Consider the following 23988-nt stretch of genomic DNA (forward strand, 5'->3'; position numbering starts at 1 on the left):
GGGATCCCTGGCTGGTGCTGGCTGAGTGGGTCATCAGGTTCAGGGCAGCTACACACAGGGTTTTTATTATCCAGCTCTGCTGTGCAGATGTGGGAGGAGGACAGGGACCTGTCCTCGTGTTCCACTTTGAAACCTTGTTAATATAGACGGCCCTGTGAGCATGTGCACCCCCACTGCCAGAGAGCAGGAATGGTAAAATCTGTTTAAATCTTCTAGAGATTTTACAGCTCCTCTTCCCCCTCTCTTGCTATATTCAGATGTCAGTAACTCTCAGCATTTCTGCTGCCCTCAGGGAGAACAGAGTGAGTTCTCTGAGGCAAGGTGGTGAGTGGAGAGTGAGGGGAGGAGGTCTGTCTCCCAGTCCTGTTCCAGGATTCTCTGGGCTTTCATCATTCTTAGACATAGGATGATCATCCTCTCATGTTTCCCATTAAAACCATCCTGACACTACTGAGAGCAGATGGATCCCCCACAGTCCACCAAATGTCCATTCCTTTCTCAAGGTCGCAGCCCCACATTTGTACCCAGGGAAACACAGGGATCATTTCACCAACCCAGCAGCATTTTCCCATCCTAGAATTTCTGTGCCTCATCCTTGGGCTTGCAGATAACACAGAGATGTTACAGGACAGGATTGCATCCTGGAGGGAAGCTCCCAGCTTGGATTGAAATCTCAGGGAGACTCCCAAGTGTCCTTCTGATGGCATTGGCTGAAGGGAGATGCAGCCCCTTCCCTGGCTGCACTGACAGCATTGCCCAGAGCCGGGCACTGGGGACAGCGTCACCCTGAGCCAGCTGTGCCCCCTGCCAGAGCCCCCAGGGCCGGGCAGCTGCTCCCAGCCCTGTGCTCTGCAGAGGGAACTGGGCCCGGGGCTGCAGAGCTGCCCCACGGCTCTGCTGCAGCTCTGCCTGCACAGGAGGGGCTGCACACCTTGGAGCCCCGGCCCTGAGGGCAGAGGCTTGGCTGGGCCACAGGAGGGAGGGGGCTTGTTCAGAGGGAGGGGCTGCACTGCAGGGGCTCCTGTGGGCATCTCGAAACTCTCCCTGCCACAGCATTGCTGGGCTTTGTTTTCTCTCATTGCCTCATCTTCTCTCTGCCTCCTGGAGATTTCCCTCCTGCAGGTGTTTCCCTGTGCCTGATCTCTCCCTGCCAGCACCCACAGACCCCAAATCTCTGTGCACTCTCCTAGGCCCTACAGAACCCTGCCTGTCTGCAGGGCACTGGCTGGGGGCAGGTTCTGTTTGCAGCTTGGAGAAAGGGCAGCTCAGACTGAGCCTGATGGCTCCAGCAAAGGTGATGCTGCTGCTGTCCATGGGCAGAGTGGCTGAAAGCACATTAGGGATCTCCTATGAGGCTACTGATCACTAAAATTACAGTTTAGATATCTCAGGCACTTGACAAAATTCCTAACTAATACTTAATACTATCTTTAATATTTAACCCTCCCTTCCTGCTATTCTCCAATAGTAGGAAACTGAATACAAAGTCTTAGGACATTTCCACATTTTTGTCAAAAACCCTTTCTTGGAAATATTCTATGACTGTTCAGAACATCTCAGCATGTCATGGCTTCATTAGCATTTCACCTCCCCTGCACCAGAAATCCTGAGAATGTACTCACAGGCTCTGCAGGCATTGGGATGTTCCAGCTTGAGGAGATGGCTCCAGGAGCTGCAGCTGCATTGTCCTGCAGCCAGAGGTTCCTGTGCCAAGGGCTGGCAGTGATTGTGCCCCAGGCACTTCTCAGCCCCTTCCCAGCCCTGACTGATTGAAGCTCTCTGTGCCTCTGGGCTGTGCCCGGGCTGGCTGCAGGCAGTGCCCCAGCCCTGCTGGGCTGGCACAAGAGCTGCTCCTCAAGAGAAATGTGCTTTTGAAGCTCTTCTTGGTGACCAGGAGCTGCCTCTGTGCCAGGAACCCAGCCCAGCTCAGCAGCACAGACACAGCACAAGGACTTTAATCAGCCTCTGGGGCTTTGTGCTCAGGCCCTGAACATCAGTCCCTGAGAGGGAGCTGAAGAAACCTCTGCAGAACTCCAAGGCAGAATCCAACTCCAAACTTTCTTGGACTTTTAATGGGTCCCAGAGAGGGACACGACTGAGCAAGTGTCCCCAGGCCCCAGGCAGAGCAGAGAACTGCAGGCAGTGATGACAGGTGGGGACAAAGAAAAGCCAAGTCTTGGTGCCCTGGGGCACAGCAGGGTCTGTGCCAGCAAGGGCTGGGAGGAGACACCTTGTGCTGAGGCCCTGGGGCCTCCTGGCACAGCCCCAGCCAGGCTGGGCACTGTCAGCCCCTTGTGCTGCCCTCAGCATCCCCCCCTAGCCCACATCCCAGTGGCCTCAAGGATCTGCTGCAAGGAGTCCCTGGGGAGCCTTGCTCAGCAATGGCCCTGGGGGCTCCTTCATGCTCCCTGCAGGGACTGCAGGTTTTTCAAAGGACTTTGGCTTTGGCTTTTGCCTTGGAGTCTCTGAGAGGTTTGTGCAATCATGGCCTCCAATTATCTGCTGTAATTAGTCCCTGGAGAGGCTTTGTCAGTAACAACACTCAGTGGGCTCATTAATGCTTCAAGGTACTTCAGTTATTTCAGGTACTTGGTGTTTCCCTTTTGATACAGAGTCTGTGAGAGGTTTGTGCAATCATGGTCACAATTATCTGCTTTAATGAGTCCCTGGAGAGCTTTGTACTGACACTCAGTGGGGCTCATTAATGCCTTGAGATACTCAAGGTTTTTAAGGTAGTTTATGGATTTAAGAATTTTTTAGGTACTTTCAAGGATTTTCCTTCCCACACTGAGTCTCTGAGAGGTTCTTGTGCCATCCTGGCCTCCAATTCTCTCCTCCAAGGAGTCCATGAGGAGCCTGTGTTGGGTATCTTCCCCCTTTCTGTTTTACAACAATGATGGAACTGAAAGAATTTTGTAAGACTTTCTAATAGCATCCAAATAAACATGGGACAATTAACAATGCAACAACAACCACTAAGGGAATTATTAGTCCTGTTTTAGCTCGACATCATCCAACCCTTTAGTCCCTTGGATTGGAAGAGTTTATTGACCCAGTCTTTGTTTTTCACTTGAAGCTTCTTGAACCCTTCCTTCAGTACCTGAATGCTCTTGTGGATTGACTCGCTGTGGCTGGAGAGGTTCATGCAGCAAATGCCCTCAGAGTCTACACAGCCATGCCCATGTGCCCAGAGTAAAAACTCTATCGCTGTTCTGCAAGGTGGCGTGTCTGATGGTCTCTGTGTCTGAGAGCAGCCACTCAATGTGAGGGAGGCAGCATTGGTTTGCTTACTCAACAGGCACCCAGGATGGTCTGATTGCCCTAAAGCTTTAGCTGCAGCCACCCAAGGTAGTCCAAATTGGGGGTGCTACCATCTGATACCTGGATTAAAGCTTTCAAAGCCATCTCTTTGATATCATCCAATCCTTCTCTGGGGATACCTGCTGCTTGATCATCTGGTAGGCTGTGTTGTCCTTCTCCAGCTAGATGGTTGATTGTCAATTCTGCCCTTGCCTCATTATTAGCATAGTCTGCTATTAATGGATTTAGTAAACACTTCCATCCCCCTTCCCACAGGGTGTATTCTATAGGTGACAACAACATGGTCATAATATATTTTAAATCATAGGGGGTTAAGACGTGCTGTAAACATGGCCCTCATTAGGCCATTAAAACAAGGTAAGTCCTTCCTATGGTCTTTAGCTGCCCTATACAGATCCTTGATTTCCCTGTAAACCAATGGCTGACACTTGGGATTCTGCCCCCTTCTTTCATAGCAAATGGGGGCAATGAGGAGTTTTGAGACTATTCACCAGTCTCCGTCCTTAACTGCTTCTTTCTGGATCCTTTCCTAGGGATCTTCTGGGGCTGAGAGGCGAGGTGGCTCTGGGGAGTCCAAACTGTCTTCTGGGGAGGAAGAATAACTTGGAGCAGAAACATTTGGATTAGGAATAGTGTGACAGTTGGGCTTAGTATCTTTGATCATGGGGTTATATTGTTGCCAGAGGGTGAGGCAGAGGGCACTTCCATTTTGTCAGGTGTTGGGGATGAAGGGCCTTGATTGAGGATGGCGGACTCCTGGGGTGGAGTTTTGGAGGCATGGCCCAGGGTGAAGGTGGAATGATTGACAGTGGGGGCGTGACCCGCAGTTGTGGGGGTGGAGTCTGGAGGTTCGTTCAGGGCGGAAGTGAAGGCTGTGGTAGCAGGAAGTGGAGGAGCCAAGATGGAGGGAGGATGGTCGGGCTCCAGAGCCACGTTCAGGCTCCTTCCATCTTGAGTCTCCAGGGCATGATGCTCCAAGACAGTGTGGCCATTGCTATCTTGGACCATCTTGGAAGGTCTGAGAAAGGCAGGTTTGAGGGGTGGTCCGGAGTTAGGAGTGACCAACGGATTGAGTTTTCGACACGCTGCTTGCTGGTGAAGGGTCTCAAGGATGGCGTGGAAGATGGGGAGCATGCAGGGTGCAACGGGGTCCCTTTTGATCAAAAGGCTGTAAATTTAACTCCCACTGAGTCCCAAAATCCAGTGGTATGAATTTCATCAGCAGAGGTATCTGGAAGGTTTTTATTAATCCACCTTATGATGATTTTAATTCGTACTTTGAAAATGTTATGTCATGATCAGTGATAGTTAAAGCATACGTATACGTTCCTTTCTACTTTGGACATCTGGCTGCGCATTTTTCTCTTTCTCTGCCTTATGGGGAAGAGCCACCAGAACACCCCAAATCAATTATGGGGCGTGGGTGCATATTGTAAAAACACAGTGGCAAAATGGGCAATAAATGTCTTGCATTTCCCCAAACCCACCTGCAATCCTATGCAGGTGAAACCGTCATTGTCCCTGCTGATCCTGTGCAAGGTCCCTTGAAGCAACGATGAATCCACTGGGCCCGGCACAATCCAAAATCCCAGGGAGCCCTGGCCTATCCATCAGCCAACCCCAGCTGACGTGACTGACACAGGGAGCCCTGAGTGTCATGGTCCCTGTTTGGGCGCCAAAGGTCACAATGAGGGTGGCTGTGACAAACCTCTCTGGTTCCCTGACTTCAGGGAGAGGGTGGCAAAAACGAAAAGGAGAAGGATCAATGGAGTTGTTTAAAAGGAACATTAATAACAGGGTGAAAAGCAATAAACATGGAGAAGTCGAGCACAGTATGAGGGGCAGGATCCAAAGACCCAAGACAAAGGGGAGCAACGACATGTACACTTGGGGGTAGAAACACTCTAAAACAATAACCATATAGGGGAAACAAGTAACCAATAGGGGAATAGAACTTGGACAAGTTAGCATAACAACACTAAAGGCTTTTTGGAGAACTTTCAAGCTCACCTTAATTTAAACAAATGATTCCCAGGGCTTGAAACTTATGCCCAATGCTTTTGGGGTAAAATCTGTCTGACTCTGAGTTACAGCTGGGCTAACTCCCGCACCGCTGCTTTGCTCTGGCCTCTTGGGACCATGCAGCCCAACAGAGCCACAATGATGTCCTTGGTTCCACGAGGCTCCACAGTGTCACAATGGTGCCTTGGATCCATGGCGCTCTGCAGTGTCACAATGGCCCCTGCATTTCACAAGGCTCCCAAGTGTCACATTGGTCTGCATAGGAAGGAAACCACGGAGCCCCCATGTTTCAGGAGCTGATGAACGGCAGCCACCAGAGGCCAAGGCAAGCCTGACCTGTCTGTCCTGGCAGGTCTGCTTGGAGCAACCCATGGATATTTGAAATTATGAATGTGGAGTTCTAATTTCAGGCATTTGTGCCTGGAGAAGAGGGATGTTTTTCTGCCATACAAAGAAAAGCACAGAGCCCTTGCCAGTGTTTGGAAAATAGGTGAGTGCTGGCACTCAGGAATCAAAGACCAGCCAGACCTGTCTGTCCTGGCAACTTTTGTCTGGCAGCAATCTTTGGATACACAGAAATTTGGAGGTGGAATCCTAATTTTGGCCATGGATGCCTGGAAAAAATGGACAGTTCTTTTCTATACAAAGGAAAGCCCAGAGCCCCAGTGTTTCAGGGGCAGATGGGAGTGGCCTTCCACATTCCAAGGTCAGCCAGACCTGTCAGGTGGCCCCTGGGAGGCCAAGGCAGCCACACCTGTTTCATGTTCCCTTGGTTCCACAGGGCCCTGCAGTGTCACAATGGCTCCTTGCTCCCATGATGCCCTCAGGTGTCATAATGGCCCCTTGGTTACACAAGTCCTTAAGGATCTTCATGGTCTCCCTGGTTCCACAAGGCCCCACAGTGTCCTAATGGCCTTTGGGTTCCATGAAGCCCCTCTGTGTCCAATGACCCGTTGGTTCCATTGGGGTCCAGTAGTGCAACAATGATTCCCTTGGTTCCACAACTTCCCAGAGTGTCACAACAGCCCTTTTCATCCATGAGGCCCTGCAGGGTCACAATGTTCCTTTGGTTCCATGGGGCCCCACAGTGTCACAATGGTCTCCATGATTCCATGGAGCCCTGCAATGCTCTCCATGGATCCACAGTGCCCTGCAGGATCACAACGGCCCTTTGGCTCCATGAGGCCCTGAAATGCAGCAATGGCCTCTTGGTTCCACAAAGCCCTGCTGCTTCACACTGGCCCCTTGGGACCATGCGGCCCAACAGAGCCACAAAGATGTCCTTGGTTCCACGAGGCCCCACAGTGTCACAATGGTCCCTTAGATCCATGGTACCCTGCAGGGTCACAATGTTCCCCTTGGTTCCACAAGTTCCTACAGTGTAACAGGTTCCACAAGGGCCTGCAGTGTCACCGTGGCCCATTGGTGCCACAGTGCTCCGCAGTGTCACAATGGTCTCCATAGGAAGGAAAGAAGTGAGCCCCAGTGGTGCAGGGGCAGATGAGAGGCAGTCACCAGAGGCCAAGGCTGGCCAGACTTCACTGTATGGGCAGATTTTGTCTGGGAGTAACCCTTGGATATAGGGAATTTTAAAGGTGGAATCCTAATTTCAGCCATGGGTGCCTAGACAAGAAAGGCAGTTCTTTCCCATAGGAATAAAAGCAGGGAGCCCCAGTGCTTCACAGTCAGATGGGAAATGGCCCTTGACATGTCAAATTCAGTGGGACCTGTCAGACAGCCCCCAGGAGGCCAAACCAGGCAGACCTGTTCCATGTTCCATGGACTTCATGGGTCCTAGCACTGTCACAATGGTCTCCTTGATTCCATGAGGTCTGGCAATGTCACAATGGCTTCTTGGTTTCATGAGTCCCAACAGAGTCACAAGGGTCCATTGGCCCCACGCAGCCCCCCTGTGAAACAATGGCTCCTTGTTTCTATTTTAAATCAATCACAATCAAAGCACAGTTTGATCATTGATCCTTGCTTCCATAGGGCCCATGATTTGCACAATGGTCTCCTTGATTCCATGATTCCTGGATTCCACAGTCTCACCATCGTTTCCTTGGATCTCCATTGTCACAACTGACCCATGGCTCCATGAGGTTCCGTAGTGTCACCGTGGTTGCTGTCAGAGACTGGATGAGATCCATGTCCCGAGACACCTTGGGATGCTCGGAATGCCCGTGTGGGGCCAGGGCCGGGTCAGGCCTTGGTTTGTGGTGGGACAGAGCCCCACCCCCAGCCCTGGCCTGGCAGAGCTGCCAATCACACAGCGGGGGGGGGTGTTAACCCAGCTCTGATTGGCTGAGCTGTCAATCAATCAATCACACACCAGCAGCTGGTGCTACCCTGGCTCTGATTGGACAAGCAACTGGCAGTCCCACCCCAGGGGCGGGGCCATGAAGGCCCAGGGGGTTAAAAGCTGGAGCACGAGGCCAGCCCAGGGTCTGGATCCTGCCTTCTGCTGGGGTTTCTCTGTTGGTGATGCTGGAACCTGAGCAGTTGGTGCCCATGTGCGTGTCTTTCTATGGATCGTCTGTCTTTCGGTTGGTCTCTATTTCTTCACCTTCTTATTCTACTTTGTTGGATCATTTTTGGGTAACTTAAAATCTTAAAGCTTAAAGGATTTTAGGTGAAATGTGTGGGAATCCAGGGCACAGGGAATATTTCTCTGTCTGCTCTGAGGGCTCCTGACCCCCAGAGAAACACTGCCTTTAACCTTCGCCCATGGAGAGGACTTCCAGGACGTTGAGATAGATTAGAATTTACCAAAGTGTGAAATAGATTAGAGGGTAGTATACTATAGCCCTTGGGTGAGAAATTTAGTTTTTGGGATTTTTAGTATGGTGTAGATAGGAGGTGAGATGGAAGAATTTGGGTGTAGTCCCTGTCTTCTTCATCTACTCCATTTTCTGCAGTGTTGGTGGCACAGGGTGATTGGTCAAGGAAAGCACAGTGCAGAGGTCATCTGGACAGTCAAGGGGAGAGGTTTTGGTAGATAAGTAGAAATAATGTATGTTTTAAGAGTTAATTGGATGAGACAACTATAGAAGACCTCGAAACCGTACATTTTGTGGCCATTTTGCAGTGCTTTTCCAGCATGCTGAGCCTGGTGTGGACAGAAATGCAAAACTTTAGATAAGATAACAATAAGCAAGAAGCTGAAGACTGAAAAAGTCCTGTGCATCTCCTTTTACCTGGCACAGAACTGCTACAGAGGGTTTCCCCCATCCAGGGAACCCCCAAAAAGGCCCAACATAGAACAAACATCAATAACTGGTGCCCCTACAATGTTTGTAATAAGTTGACTTTTTTCCATAAAGTTGTTTACTGAAGGGTGTTGTCTTAATTGGCCAATCATGTCAAATGTGTTGAATAAATGACCAGTGAGGTCCACCTGTAGCAAAACAAGACATAGAAGAAGGGGATTGAAAAAACAGGTGGCTTTTAGTCCTTAGCCTTCTGATCTGAGTCTGTGTCATCTCTGAGTCAAAGGTGACATTTGGGGATCTGTGGGGGCTATTGGGGATCCTTTCTGCACCTTGTGACCCAACAGGAGCTTCTGCAGGCCTGAGCTGGTGTCCATGGCAACCACCCCTGGCATGGGGTCTCCATGGAGCTGCCAAGGGACTGAGCATAGTAACAGGGGGCTGGGGATGGTTGCCATGGAAACTGACCATAGCAACAGGAGGCTGGTGATGGTTGCCATGGAAACTGACCATAGCAACAGTGTCCTGGTGATGGTTGCCTGCTAAGGATCAGATTTGTCACAGGCCCTCAGAGGGGTTCCATGGGGACTTTCCAAGAGTCTCCAGGCTGTTCCAGAGCTGGAATGTCACAGGCAGAGACAGGGGCTCCATGGAGACCTCCCAGGGCTTTCTGGGGATGGTAAAGAGCCCTGTGGTCAGAGGCTGTCACAGCCATTCCATGGTGACATCCCAGGGCACCCTGGGCTGCAAGGGCACTGATCTGTCACAGGCACTCACGGGGGCTCCACGGTGACATCCCAGGAGTCCCCAGGCTGCCAAAGAGCCGGGATGTCCCAGACACTCACAGGGGTTCCTGCCATGGGCACAGTGGGAGCTTCAGGCAGCGTTTATTAGAGAAGCTCCTGTTGGGTCACGAGGTGCAGAAAGGATTCCCAATAGTCCCCACAGATCTGCAAATGTCACCGTTGAGTCAGAGATGACAGACTCAGATCAGAAGGCTAAGGGCTAAAAGCCACCCATTTTTTCAATCCTCTTCCTTTTGACCTTGGTTTTCTACAGGTGGATCTCTTTGGTGATTTAATCAACACATTTCACATGATTGGCTGATAAAGACAACCCCCTTCAGTAACCAACTTTATGGAAAAAACAACCTATTGCAGACACCACTTGTCGATAATTTACAATTCTTTCTCTCCAGCTTCCTAATGGTTCCCAATCTAATTAATGGGAAAACTCTCTTGCTTTCTCTGTCTCTGACCAGACTCTCATATCCACAGAAAAATACCCCCAAGGACCTCCAGGCTTTGTAATCTCCTTCTGTGAGAGGAGCCTTGGAGCAACTGGCTCCAATCCCAGCCTCAGACTTTTACAGAGTTCATGGGTAAAGAATTATCAAGGTGAAATTTAACCTTTAGCATTTGTCCCACAGGATTAAGGATGACAAAGCATATATATTTATAAAAAAATTATATTATCTATTATGGTAACAATTAGAAAAAATTATCTTATCTTAATCAGAATTGTTTACTCCAAGGTATAAGAGCTGTACCATATTTTATTATATTATACTAATTTATAGAAAGCACTCAGAAGGGATTTCAAAGCAATTTTATTAAAGGAAAAGAAGCTGTTTTTAAGGAGAGATTGATGTCACTCCCACAGACCAATGACCATGGGCAAATCCCTTTGGCTCAGCCTGAAGCAGTGACCTTGAGGGGTGTCCCTACTGCAGGGAGGAATCTCCACACCCCCCAGGAAGGGAAATGTCAGGGGATGCTGCCATTAAAATTTGGGATGGGGCTTTTCTAGTCTGAGGTGCTGCCCTGTCAGTCAGGTGTGCCCAGGCTGGGCCAGCTCAGCAGCTCTGTAGAAGCTCTCAGTGGTGGCACTTGGTTGTTCCTTTCTTTGGGGATTTTCCAGCACTGTCACAGCTTCAGCTCCCTCTGAGGATGTTCAACTTTGGGATGGAGGAGTCAGGCTGGTTTCTGCATTATTCACCCCAAAAGCAGCGTGACCCCCCCTCCTTCATTTCCCATTGCGGCCTTTGCAAACATGGTGTTGCTGGAGTTGTTGGAGGCCATTGCAGGCAGAGCCTCCTGCTCCAGCAGGAACTGCCTTTCCTGTGCCATCAGCAGGGCAGGTCCCGCTGCAGGAAAAGCCCCAGGCCAGCCCCAGCACAGGGAAGGCCTCGGGCACAAGGGCAGAGTGCCGTGCTGGGAGCTGTGCCAGGGAGAGCCTGAGGCACCAAAGGCACCTTGGCAGCAGCAGCTGCTTGCAGGCCATGGCCAGAAGCCTCCCTTGGCAGCCCGGCCTGGTGGCCACCACTGCAGAGCTGCTGCCTCAGGGCTCATCCTGGGCTGGGCTCTGAAAAGCCACTGCTGCTCCAGGAGCCTGGCTGAGAAGCCATTGGCCCCAGCACCTTGGGGACAAGATATCAATGACAAAACTCTTCATGCCAGCAGAGCCAAGGCAGGGGCAGAGGAAAGGGCAGAGCCAGGCCCAGGGGACAGGGCTGCCATGGTGATGGCTGTGAGGGCACTGCCCCTGCAGCAGCCTGGCTGCCCTCAGCAGACATTCTGGCCAGAAGCGTTGTGAGGGCACCCAGCACATCAGAGAACCCACACTACAGGAATTCTGTCCTTGTGGAGGGCAGGGGGTTTCACTGGGTCAGGTTGCAGAAAGCTCCTGCTCTTGGACAATACCTGGGATGGGGCATCCAATTCTCTGGAAATACAGTTGCAGTTTTGTGCCCCTCTCATCCTTGAAAAATATTTTCTCTTCTAACAAATGTAAATTCTCCCTCATTCAGTTTAAAGGTATTGACCCTTTTATCACTGCAAGATTTGGGAGAAAATAACTTTGATCTCTATTTTTCCATTTTCACAGACCTTGGAGAGGACGAAAAATCTCGCAATATGAGGTTTGGAGGCCTCATCACAAAATCAGCAGGGAGAGTCTGCAGGCTCTGTGCTCAGTGGTGTGGAGACTGAGGACAGAACAGGAATAGCCTGGGAGGGATGGAAGGGTGGTTTCAGAGAGGCTGGAGCTTTCTTCCTAGAGCATATAAGCATGAGAAGGAAATAATGGCAGCAAGGGCAGCTGGGGAGGCCCAGAGTGGACACCAGGTGAAAGGAATTTCTCTGCCAGGGCAGGGCTGTGGTGCAGCACGTCCCCCAGAAGGAGCCTGGAGCAGCCCAAGGCTTTGTGTGGGTAGGCAGAGGCAGGCAGGAGGCAGAGCTGTCAGCAAAGGAAGGGGCCAGCCAGGTGGGGCAGCCAGGGGATGCCCACAGCCTGCAGGGACAGAGGTGCAGGTTTGCTCAGCACCAGAGACACCTTTGCCTTGCTTGTCCCCACCTGTCATCACTGCCACCAGTGTTCTGCTCTTCCTGGAACCTGGGGACATTTTCTCAGTCCTGTCCCTCAGATGGATCTATTTAAAATATGAGAAACTTCATTGTTTCACCCTATTTCTGAGTCCCTGAGAAGTTCTTTGAGCACACTCTGAGGGACTGAGTCTGATGCAAAGAGCACCAAAGCTCCGGAGGGTCATTACAGTCCTTGTGCTGTGTCTGTGCTGCTGAGCTGGGCTGGGCTCCTGGCCCAGAGGCAGCTCCTGGCAAGGGCAGCAGAGCTGCAGAGAGACAGCTCTGGCCAGGAGCAGCTCCTGTGCACAGCCCAGCAGGGCTGGGGCACTGCCAGGGCCCCTCAGGGACACCAGCAGGGCACAGACAGAGCTCCCAGGGGCTCAGCACTGGCAGGGGCTGTGGCATGTCCCAGAGGGGGCTGTGTCACAGCAGCTCCTCTGTGGCTGTGTCATGGAGGCACAGAGTAACTGTGTGACAGCAAGGGGCTGTGTGACAGCACAGAGTGGGCTGTGTAAGGTCACAGATTGGGCTATGACATCACAGAGTTCTTTGTGTGAGGTCATTGAGCAGCTACAGCATCATAGCGGATATTCTGTGACATCACAGAGCAGGCTGTGACATCATGGCATGGCTGTGTGACATCATTGAGGGGGCTGTGAGGTCAAAGTGTGTGCTGTGACATTACAGAGTGGCAGTATGACATCACAGAGAGGGTTTTCTAGCATCACTGAGGGAGTTGTGACATCACACAGCTGTCTGTGACATCATAGTGTGAGGCCACAGAGCAGACTCTGCCATCATAGAGAGTGGCTCAGTGACATCAGAGAGGGGGTTGTGACATCACTGGGTGGCTGTGTAATATCATAGAGCAGCCTGTGAGATCACAGAGACTTCTGTGACATCACAGAGCAGCTGTATCACATCATAGGGTGACATCTCATAGTTGGCTGTGTGACATCACAGGGGCTGTGTGACATCACAGGTGCTGTGTGAGGTCACTGGGGAGGTCACTCTGCCCCAGCCCCCCTCACAGTTCCCCCCAGAGCAGTCCAACCCTGCTCGTGCACAGTGGGGTCCCCTGTCCCCCCGGGTCCCCACGCCCCCGGCACCGCAGCCTCCCCCAGAGGATGTTCCACGAGATCGACCCCAGAGCCTGACACGGGGACGGGGGGCCGGGGCCCTGGGGGTGGCACAGGGGGACAGGGACCCCCCGGCAGCGTCCCCGTGTCCCCCAGGGCCAGAGCCTGGGCCAGGGCTCCTTCACCCTGGTACCAACGAGGCCTTGAGAGTGCTGAAAAAATCCCCAGCAAAGGAACAGGAAAAACCAGATTGAATATTAAGGGACAGCAGCACAAAGTTCCTTGGCAAGAGTCACTCTGCTCCTGACTGGACGCTTCAGGCACACCAAGGAAACAAAGCAACAACAAAAACAAACAAAATCCAGGCAATCAAACCAGAAATGAACTGAGAACTGTCCCTGTGTGTGTGTGACACAAGGACAGTGAGGGCAAGGATAAAAGGAATATGGCCCAAGAGGTTAACAGAGCTCAAACTTAACAGGACTTAAGTTACACCTTAACCTTAACTGATTCCATCAATTTCACAATTTAGCAAAAGAACAGCACTTAACACTATTTAACCAAACTTAAAACATATGACTTAGCAATTTAACATAAGAATAACATTTACTATTCAACTTAGCTAATAAATTAAATTGAACTTAATACCTTAGGAAAAGAACAACTCTTAGCAGCATTTAACTTTACTTAGACCTTGTGATTTAACCTTACCTCAAGGCCTGACTGACTCAGCTATCCAGGGCACTCAAACCCCTCAGAGAGCAGCATTTCTGCCACATTTCCCCAGCACAGGCACTCCTGTGGGCACACAGACACAAAGAGTCAGTGCAAGGCACCTGGGAGAAATTCCCCTGAGGGCAGGAAATGCTCCCTGTGGATCCTTTGGCATCTCCCCAGCGGGTGAAGGGTTGAGCCTGGAGGAGTGGGGGGATTGGCCCAGGCTCCGTCGTTGTTGGGGATCCCCGAGTGCAGCAAACGGGAGAGTTCCCGGCTGGGAGAGGCCCCACTCAGAGGGAGTCGCTGGCCCAGGAGAGCTCCAAGGGCTCCTTTTGGAGCGCTGTTTGCAGGGCCCCAAGAGAGGGGCTTCAGTCCCAGCAATGGTTCATCCTGGCCACACTTGGCACCAACAGCTTTCTTTGGCAGTGTGAGAACAGGGATGTTGTGCCACTGAGGGAACAAAAGCAGTTCCCAGGGCTGCTCCTCCAGAAAGCAGGAGCTGGTTGGGCAGCAGCAGTGCCTGGAGCAGACAGTGTTTGTGATGAGCTGCAGAGGAGCTGAGCCCAGGGGCTGTTGGCCAAGGCCGAGCCCCAAGGAGCATTTCTCAGCTGGCAGGGCGGCCTGAGAAGGGGAGGGGGGAATGCAGCAGCACAGGGCCCATGGAACCAAGGGACCATTGTGACACTGTGGGGCCCTGTGAGACCAAGGGACCATTGTGACACTGTGGGGCCCTGTGAGACCAAGGGACCATTGTGACACTTTGGGGCCCTGTGACACCAAGGGACCATTGTGACACTGTTGGGCCTCATGGAATCATGGAGAGCACTGTGACATTGCTGGGCCTCATGGAACCAAGGGGGCCGTACTGACGCTGTGGGGCTCAAAGGAATGTAGGGATCATTGTGACACTGAGAGGCCCCATCAAACCAAGGGTCCATTGTGACACTGTGAGACCCCATGGTCTCATAATGGGGCCAAAGGTCCATTGTGTCATTGCAAGGCCTCATGGAACCATGGAGACACCATCAGGACAATTTACAGCCTCATGGAACCAGTGAGACCATTGTGACCCTGGGGGTCCCCACACAACCAAGAGGACCACTGTGATACTGTGGGGCCTCATGAAACCAAAATTCCTTTGTGACACTGCAGGGCTGCATGGTACCAGAGGTCCATTGTGACATTGTGGAACCTCGTGTCATCAGGGGTCCCTTGTGACACTGTAGAGGCAAAGGAGACCATTGTGACATGGCAAGGCTGCATGGAAACTTGGGACCATGGTGACATTGTGGAACCCCATTCAACCAAGGGTTCATTGTGACACTGCAGGGCTACATGGAACCAAAGCTCCAGGGTGACACAGAGGGGCCTCCAGTCATCAATGGTCCATTGTGACACTGGGGACCATTGTCACAATGGACACAAACCCCCAGGGTCCAAAGGTCCATTGTGACCTTGCAGGGCTCATGGAACAGAGGAATCCCATGTCGTTGTGGGGCCTGTGGAACTGTGGAGACCATTGTGACACTGCAAGGTGTTGTGGAATAAGTGGGACCATTGTGAAACTGCAGGGCCTTATGGAACCTTGGGGCCACTGTGACATTGTGGGACCCCATCAAACCAAGGGTCCATTGTGATATTGCAGGACTTTGCCATTGTGACACTGCCGGACACTGGACCCCATAGAAACCAGTCACCATTGTGGCACTGTGGGGCCCACAAAACCAAGGGAGCACAGAACAGGTGTGGCTGGTTTGGCCTCCCATGGGCTGCCTGACTGGTCCAGCTGACCTTGGCATGTTGAGGGTCTCTTCTCATCTGCTGTTGAAGCACTGGGGCTCCGTGCTTTCCTTCCTATGGAAAAGAGCTGTCCTTCTCCTCCAGGCACCCTGGCCAGATTTGGGATTTCACTTCCAAATTCCCTTATATCCAGGGACTATTCCAATAGGAATATTGTCTGGACAGGTCTGGCTGGCAATGGTTTCACAAGGGTCACCTCTCATCTGTCCCCAAAAACACTGGGGAAGGCTCCGTGCTTTCCTTCCTATGGGAAAGAACTGTCCTGCTTCTCCAGGTGCCCATGGCTGAGACTGAGTTTCCACCTTCAAAATTCCCTTAATTGAAAGACTGGTCCAATACAAAATCTGCAATTCTTGAGAAGTCTGCCTTGCCGTGGCCAAGTGAGGCTCTCACCTGCCTTCCAAACACTGGGGCTCTGTGCTTTCCTTCCTATGGAAAAGAACTGTCCTTCTTGTCCCAGTGCCCGTGGCCAGAATGGAATTCCACCTCCAACATTGCCTTATTGTGAGAGACTGGAGGAGATTGTTGGCTCAAAACATTTCATGTGTGGGGGAGGAAGGGGCAGGTTCAGCCTTGCCCTGCCCTGGAACCCCAGCCCTGCCCTGCCCTGGAACCCCAATCCCCCCAGAGCCTCTATCCCAGCCCAGCAGTGGCTGCCAGTCCCTGGCACAGCACAGGCAATGCTCCACAGCCACCTCTGCAGCCCCCAGCCCAGCTCCTGAGGGACCAAATGAGCCCAAGCCCCACCTGGGGGAAGGGCCCAGGGAGACCAAGGGGTATTGAAGGCTGACCACAAGGCAAGCGCACATCTTGCCCCTACCTCCTCTTGGAATTTCCATCTGAACACTGCTGGAATCCAGGAGTTGGAAGCTCTGTGTGTGCTTCTCTGAATCTTATTTGTCTTTTTCTTATTCCCTCTTCTTGCAAAACTTGAGTAACTTAAAATAGAACAGGCTTAGAGTTTGTGAAGTTGAATGAGCAAAGTTAATGTTTTGAGAAGTGTTTCTTGTTGATTGAATGTTGTATTAAACCTTTGGCCAAAGTTTCTCTGATATTCTAAAGTTGCCAGTAAAGTTCCTATTTTGTTGTTTTGGGCACCTGAGAATCTCTTGCTGATATTTCTCCAGTGCATCCAACTCAGTGTACACAAACAATTGTAATTCCTTTTAAATGTCTTGTTGAGAGAGTGTTTTAGTGGATGTGGGTCAGGGCTTGTGTGTCCTGCTTGGCCCAGCCCAGGCAGGGCTTTCCCAGCCACATTCCACACTCCATTGCCCAGCTGGAGCCGCTGGTGCCTCTGAGTTGTGCTGCCCCAGCCCCAGGGACGCTCTCCTTGTCTGCCCATTCCCCCACGGTCTCTGGGCAGGGATGGCCTCACTGGGGGCTGCTGACATCCTCAGCAACTTGGAGGCTGCTGCTGAATTTCACTGCTCCAGAGGCTTGTTCAGCCTTCAGCTCTTCAGTGCAGGAATTCAGTGTCCCACGGCTCATTAACATTCAGAACACCTGAACAAGCCAAGCCTCTGGGAATCATTTGATTTAATTTTCCAGGTCACTTGTTCAGCCTTCAGCTCTTCAGTGCAGGAATTCAGTGTCCCAGAGCTCATTAACATTCAGAACACCTGAACAAGCCAAGCCTTTGGGAATAAATTAAGTATTCAAATCTTTTGTGGTTAATTTGACAGACTTCAGTAGTGTCTTCAAAGTGAATGCATTATATTTTAAAAGACAGTGAGAAAAGATTTTTCAGGTCCTGTTAAGGATTTTTTCCTATTCATAAATCGATATGTGCAATCTCCAATTCACATTGAATCCAAGTACCTCCTCATGCAGTTTGAATGGATATGAAAATCAAGACCCTTCATGGCTGACAATCAATCAGACTCTGTCCCTACCCCCACCCCACCATTTCCCCAATCCAAGCCCTGGCACTCAGAGCAGCCTTGTGCAAATCTGAGCTCCCTCCAGCCCAGGCTGCACCTGCAGCTTTCAGCTCCTTGACTCCAACTCCCGCCTGCTTTCCTTGGAGAAGGAGCTGCCCGAGACACAGAGGAATGTTCATTTCTTGTCAGCCAACAAAGCCAAGGGAAGGCACAGCTCCATCAAATGCAAAAGTCTTTTTTCTCCCTGGCTCTGCCCCTGATCCCCACAGTCTGTCCTGTTTCCTTCATCCCTGCATTGCCAGGGACTTTCTGGGACAAGGGAGCTCTGCTCTGGCTATAGAGGGAGGTGGCAGTGCCACCACTGATGTGGGAACCACAACTCATCAGGTTTGTGTCCTTTGGGGGTCAGGAACTGGTGAGAATCAGAGGCACAGAAAGCTTCTCTTCATGGCAAACAGACCACATTTGAACAGAATGCTATTTTAAACCAATCACACGCTTCCCTGAGCTATGTGCAATGTCCCAGCAGTGTTTGAGGAGTCTACCATCCACATTTCCATTCTAACATTAATTTCACACAAATGTGGTTCTGTGAGAGATATAAACACAATTAAGTTCTTGTATCAGGATGCTCATCCTGGAGTGGGGGCAAAACAGCTCCAACAATTCCTGATTTGCAAAGCTGTCAGTGGTGGATGGAGAAGGGAGGTCAGGCTGCTTTTGGTGTTGAGGAAATGCTGAAACCAGCCTGACTCATTTCCTCTCCTCCTGTCCTGGCTGATCTCCCCTCTTTCCCCTTCCACCCATTGGCTTTTGTCTCCCACCAGGCCCCCGGTGAAGAGCCTGGCTCTGTGTTCTCCATCCCCTCCTCGCTGGCACTGCCAGGCTGGGATGAGGAGCCCCTCAGCCTTCCCTGCTCTGGGCTGGACAAGCCCAGCTCCCTCAGCCTCTGCTCACAGCCCAAGGGCTCCAGCCCCACCTTGGAGGCCCTTCCCAGACCCTGCTCCAGCTGCCAGACATCTTTCCTGCCCTGGGCAACCCAACCCAGGCCACAGTGACCTGGAGAATCCCCGTCCTTGATGTCCTGGTCACACAGCCCTGGCCCCTTGTCCCCATGTCAGGCTCTGGGGTGGATCCTGTGGAACATCCTTTGGTGGAGGCTGTGGCTCCAGGTGGGCCGGGGGGATCCCGGGGGACAGGGACCCCGCTGGGCATGGACAGCATTGGACTTGTTGGGAGAAACTGTGAGGGGGATCTGGGGCCGAGTGACCAACCCAGTGACCTGACACAGCCCTGCTGGGATGTCACACAGCCCCTCTGGGATGTCACAGCCTGCTCTGTGATGCAACAGCACCTTCTCTAATGTCACACAGCTGGTCTCTGATGTCACAGCCAAGTCTGTGATGTCATAGTCTGCTCAGTGATGTCACAGCTGGCTCTGTGATAGCACAGTTGGCTCTGTGATGTCATAACTGATCAATGACCTCACTTCCCCCACTCTGTGATGTCATAGCCCACTCTGTGACCTCATGTTACCAGATAATCAATTGCCTACACCAGCTGAGCTGACACCTGGAGCTTGTTCTCCACATCCCCAGGCCTATGGAAACCACACAAGGCCCATTGTGTGAGAAGGGGAACTGGAAGTTCAGCAGCCTCAGGGTCCTGCCAGCTCAGCCAGGCCCACTGGAACATTGGGGTCCACAACCACCAGGGACCACCAGAGAGACCCCCAGGACAGAAGAACACATGGGTAAAGGGGAGGGGAAATATGTTAATGATTTTGGGGAAATGATTTTCATATGCATGTTAAGTCCAGGACAATCAATGAATATGTGTGCAAAATACAGAATATAAACAGAAACTTTCCTATATTCAGCATGCAGGGCTTTGGGAGGAGCTCTCCCCCATGCATCCAGCTGAATAAAGAATGCTGCTTCTTAATGCTACACTGGGGTTAAGGAGTTTTCATTTTACCGAATTTTTGGTAACACTCCCACTGCCAGGGAAAGCTCTGTCTGCTGCTGTTCACAGACAGAGAAGGGCTGGGGGCAGATGTGGGGCTCAGAGGCTGCCTGGGGCACAGTGACCATGAAATAATCAAGTTTTCAATGTTCTGTGAAAGAAGGAGGGGCAGCAACAAAACTACACTGGAATTAGGAAGGGCAGACTTTGGCCTGTTTAGGATGCTGATTTGGGGAGTACCGAATCAGGTACTGATATTTTTAAAGAGAAAGAGCCCTTTAAAACAAAGGGGTCCAGGAAGGATGGACACATTTCAAGAAAGTAATCTTAAGGGGGAAGAGCAGCCTGTCCCATTGTGGCAAACGATGAGCTGGTGAGGAAAAGGACTGGCCTGGCTCCACATGGTGCTTTTGTGGGAACTCGGGAATGAAAAGGGTGCATGAACTTTTGACAGAAGGTCAGGCAACTTAGGAAGTGTTTAAGGATGTTGTTAGGTTATGCAGAAAGAAAAGTTGAGATGTGAAAGCTCAATTAGAGCTTAACCTGGCCACTTCTGTGAAAAACAATAGAAAATATTTCTATAAATAAATTAATATCAAATGATAAGGTAAGAAGAACCTCTACTTTTTTTTGAGTGCAGTGGGGAATACAGTAACTAAAGATAAGGAAAAGGCTAAGCTACTTTACACGTGTTTGCCTCACTTTTCAATATTAGGGCAGGTTGTCCTCAGGACAAGTGTTCTCCTGAGCTGGTAGATGGGCACAGGGAGCAGAACAGCCCCCTGGAATCCAGGAGGAAGCAGCTGGGGACCTGCTGAGCCACTCAGACGCTCACAGGTGTATGGAATCGGATGGGATCCATCCCAGGGGGATGAGGGAGCTGTGGATGAGCTCCCCAGGCTGCTCTCCATCATTTACCATCAGTCCTGGCTCAGCAGGGAGGTCCCAGAGCACTGGAGGTGCCAGTGTGAGCCCATCCCCAGGAAGGGCTGGAAGGCGGATCTGGGGAACTCCAGGCCTGTCAGCCTGACCTGGGTGCCTGGCAAGGTTATGGAACAGATCACCTTGAGTGCCATCACAGGGCACCCACAGGATGGCCCAGGGATCAGAGCCAGCCTGCGTGGATTTCAATATCTGCATTGATGATGATGATGATGATGAGGGGCTTGAGTTCAGCATCAGCAAATTTGCAAATGACACCAAGCTGGGTGTGAGTGTGGATTTGCTGGAGGGTAGGAGGGCTCTGCACAGGGCCCTGGACAGGCTGGATCCAGGGCCCAAATCCAACAAGGTGAGGTTTAACAAGTCCCAGTGCCAGGTCCTGCACTTTGGCCACAACAACCCCTGCAGCACTACAGGCTGGGGACAGAGTGGCTGGAGAGCAGCCAGGCAGAAAGGGACCTGCAGGGACTGATGGACAGCAGGCTGGACATGAGGCAGCAGTGTGCCCAGGTGGCCAAGAAGGCCAATGGCTCCTGGCCTGGATCAGGAATGGTGTGGCCAGCAGGAGCAGGGCAGGGATTCTTCCCCTGTGCTCAGCACTGGTTGGGCAGCACCTCGAGTGCTATGTCCAGTTCTGGGCCCCCCAATTTAGGAAGGACATGGAGGGGCTGGAGTGTGTCCAGAGAAGGGCAACAAGGCTGGGGAGGGGTCTGGAGCACAAGTCCTGTGAGGAGTGGCTGAGGGAGCTGGGGTTGTTTATCCTGGAGAAGAGGAGGCTCAGGGCAGACAAGGCAGTGTCAGGGCACAGGTTGGACTTGATGATCTCCAAAGCCTTTTCCAACCTTGCTGATTCTGGGATTCTCTGAAACCACCACTGGAGCAGGTGCAGGATGAGCCCTGGGCCTCCTCTTCAGCAGCTCCAGCAGCCCAGGTCCCTCAGCTTCTCCTGGCAGCCCCAAAGCCCATCCTGTCAGTCCTGCAGAGCCTCTGCAGCTCCTCCTCACTGCCCAGAACAGGGAACCCCAGAGCCAGACACAGCAGCCCAGATGTGCCCCCCTGGCCTGGGGTGCCTCTGGCAAGGGAGCAGCAGCAGGCACTGCAGGAGCCTGCAGACAATTCCTGCAGCACTTGTAGGATGATCCTGCTGCCCAAGGGACGTTCCCATGGGGCCAAGTCAGGAACTGCAATGGGGAGTGGGGCCACAGAGGAAAGGGCAAACTTTTCTGGGAGCTCCTTTAGTTCACTTAAAGCCCCTCATTGACACAGTCTGTGGCCACAGGGTAAGTGGAGGGAAACAAAATGAGAAATGGCACAAACAATGACATTTATTTTTGGACAATATGAAAAAAGTAAAACAAAGAAAAAGAGCCTGCAAAATGAAATCAACAAGAAGTATCAAAGATGTATTTTATTAAAAGTAATTTGCAGAAATTGGCCAGCAGATTAATGTTTCTGAAAGCATCTGGTCATCAGTCTCCACACTGCAGCCTTGAGCTCCTGGTTCCTCAGGCTGTAGATGAGGGGGTTCAGGGCTGGAGTCACCACCGAGTACAGAACTGACAGGGCCAGATCCAGGGATGGGGAGGACATGGAGAGGGGTTTAAAGTCGGAAAATATACCAGTGCTGAGGAATAGAGAGAGCACGGCCAGGTGAGGGATGCATGTGGAAAAGGCTTTGTGCCGTCCCTGCTCAGAGGGGATCCTCAGCACAGCCCTGAAGATCTGCACATAGGAGAAAACAATGAACACAAAACAGCCAAGTCCTAAACAGATAGTAACAGCAATGAGCCCCAGTTCCCTGAGATAGGATTTGGAGCAAGAGAGCTTGAGGATCTGTGGGATTTCACAGAAGAACTGTCCCAGGGCATTGCCATGGCACAGGGGCAGGGAAAATGTATTGGCTGTGTGCATGAGAGCAGTGAGAAAGGCACTGGCCCAGGCAGCTGCTGCCATGTGGGCACAAGCTCTGCTGCCCAGGAGGGTCCCGTAGTGCAGGGGTTTGCAGATGGACACGTAGCGGTCGTAGCACATCACAGTCAGGAGATAAAACTCTGTTGCAGCACAAAAAATAAAAAAAAAGAGCTGTGCAGCAGGCCCAGTGTAGGAGATGTCCCTGGTGTCCCAGAGGGAATTGTGCATGGCTTTGGGGACAGTGGTGCAGATGGAGCCCAGGTCAGTGAGGGCCAGGTTGAGCAGGAAGAAGAACATGGGCGTGTGCAGGTGGTGGCCGCAGGCTACGGCGCTGATGATGAGGCCGTTGCCCAGGAGGGCAGCCAGGGAGATGCCCAGCAAGAGGCAGAAGTGCAGGAGCTGCAGCTGCCGCCTGTCTGCCAATGCCAGCAGCAGGAAGTGCCTGATGGAGCTGCTGTTGGACATTTGCTGTGCCTTGGCATGGGGATCTGTAAGAAAAGTAATCATGGAATAGTTGGGTTTGGAGAGGACTTGAACTATCCCAGCACAGCCTGGGGGCACTTTCCCCCCACTGCCTGCCCAGGGCTCTGCTGCCTGGAGCTGTCCCTGCCAGCAGCTGCTTCCCTGTGCCCAGGGCTGGGCCCTGCCAGTGCTGCCAGAGCCCAGCCCAGCCCTGGGGGCTCAGCTCTGCCCTGCAGAGCCCTCCCAGCTCAGGCACTGCCCAGGGGCAGCTCTGGCTCTGCAGGCTCTGATGGCAACGTCAGAGCAACCCTGAGGAGGCTGGAAAAGCAACACTGATGCTGCCTCTAAGGGGTCCTGTGGTGATTGCTGTTGCTGCCTGGTTTTTACAGATGTCAGAGAAAATTTCTTTATTTTTTTTCTCCCTGAACTGAGAGATGAAAATATACATGAAGATTCTTATCCAGCAACCCACAGCAGTAGATTTAGAAAGCAGGATTTTCCTTTTATGCAGCCCCTCCCTTGCTATGCTCCCTGTATAATCTACTTGGAAATGTTCTGCAGTTCAATGCCATGCTGGGAGCAGTCCTGAACAATGCAGCATCCTCCCCACACAAGGACAACACTTCCAAGCCTCACCAGCTGTCTCCTGCCACCCAGATCTTGTCCCCCAGGGCTGGGAGCAGCTGCCAGGGCTGGCTGAGAGCTGTCCCTGGCAGGCAGCAGAGTCCCTGCCCCAGCACAGCGCCCTGGGCTGCAGGACCCTGCTCTGCAGGACAGCCCTGGGCACCCCTGGCTGCTCTGCACAAGAGACAAGCAGAGAATGTACTCACAGGCTCTGCAGGCATTGGCATGTTCCAGCTTGAGGAGATGGCTCCAGGAGCTGCAGCTGCATTGTCCTGCAGCCAGAGGTTCCTGTGCCAAGGGCTGGCAGTGATTGTGCCCCAGGCACTTCTCAGCCCCTTCCCAGCCCTGACTGATTGAAGCTCTCTGTGCCTCTGGGCTGTGCCCGGGCTGGCTGCAGGCAGTGCCCCAGCCCTGCTGGGCTGGCACAAGAGCTGCTCATCCAGAGAAATGTGCTTTTGAAGCTCTTCTTGGTGAGCAGGAGCTGCCTCTGGGCCAGGAGCCCAGCCCAGCTCAGCAGCACAGACACAGCACAAGGACTTTAATCAGCCTCTGGGGCTTTGTGCTCAGGCCCTGAACATCAGGCCCTGAGAGGGAGCTGAAGAAATCTCTACAGAACTCCAAGGCAGAATCCAACTCCAAACTTTCTTGGACTTTTAATGGGTCCCAGAGAGGGACAGGACTGAGAAAG

General features: G+C 52.1%; 2 protein-coding genes across 2 annotated transcripts in view; one reads left to right on the top strand and one right to left on the bottom strand.

Moving 5' to 3' along the window:
- The window catches only part of LOC143692673 (uncharacterized), a 180661-nt gene that overhangs the window by 16909 nt on the left and 139764 nt on the right, over positions 1–23988 (top strand). The gene's annotated exons all lie outside the window — the stretch shown is intronic.
- Positions 21747–22721, bottom strand: LOC143692577 (olfactory receptor 14A16-like). The gene has a single exon (XM_077172827.1). The coding sequence runs from the start codon at positions 22719–22721 to the stop codon at positions 21747–21749; it is 975 nt and encodes a 324-aa protein (XP_077028942.1).

This window comes from Agelaius phoeniceus (genome assembly GCF_051311805.1).
Source record: "Agelaius phoeniceus isolate bAgePho1 chromosome W unlocalized genomic scaffold, bAgePho1.hap1 SUPER_W_unloc_2, whole genome shotgun sequence".
Taxonomy (NCBI): Eukaryota; Metazoa; Chordata; class Aves; order Passeriformes; family Icteridae; genus Agelaius; species Agelaius phoeniceus.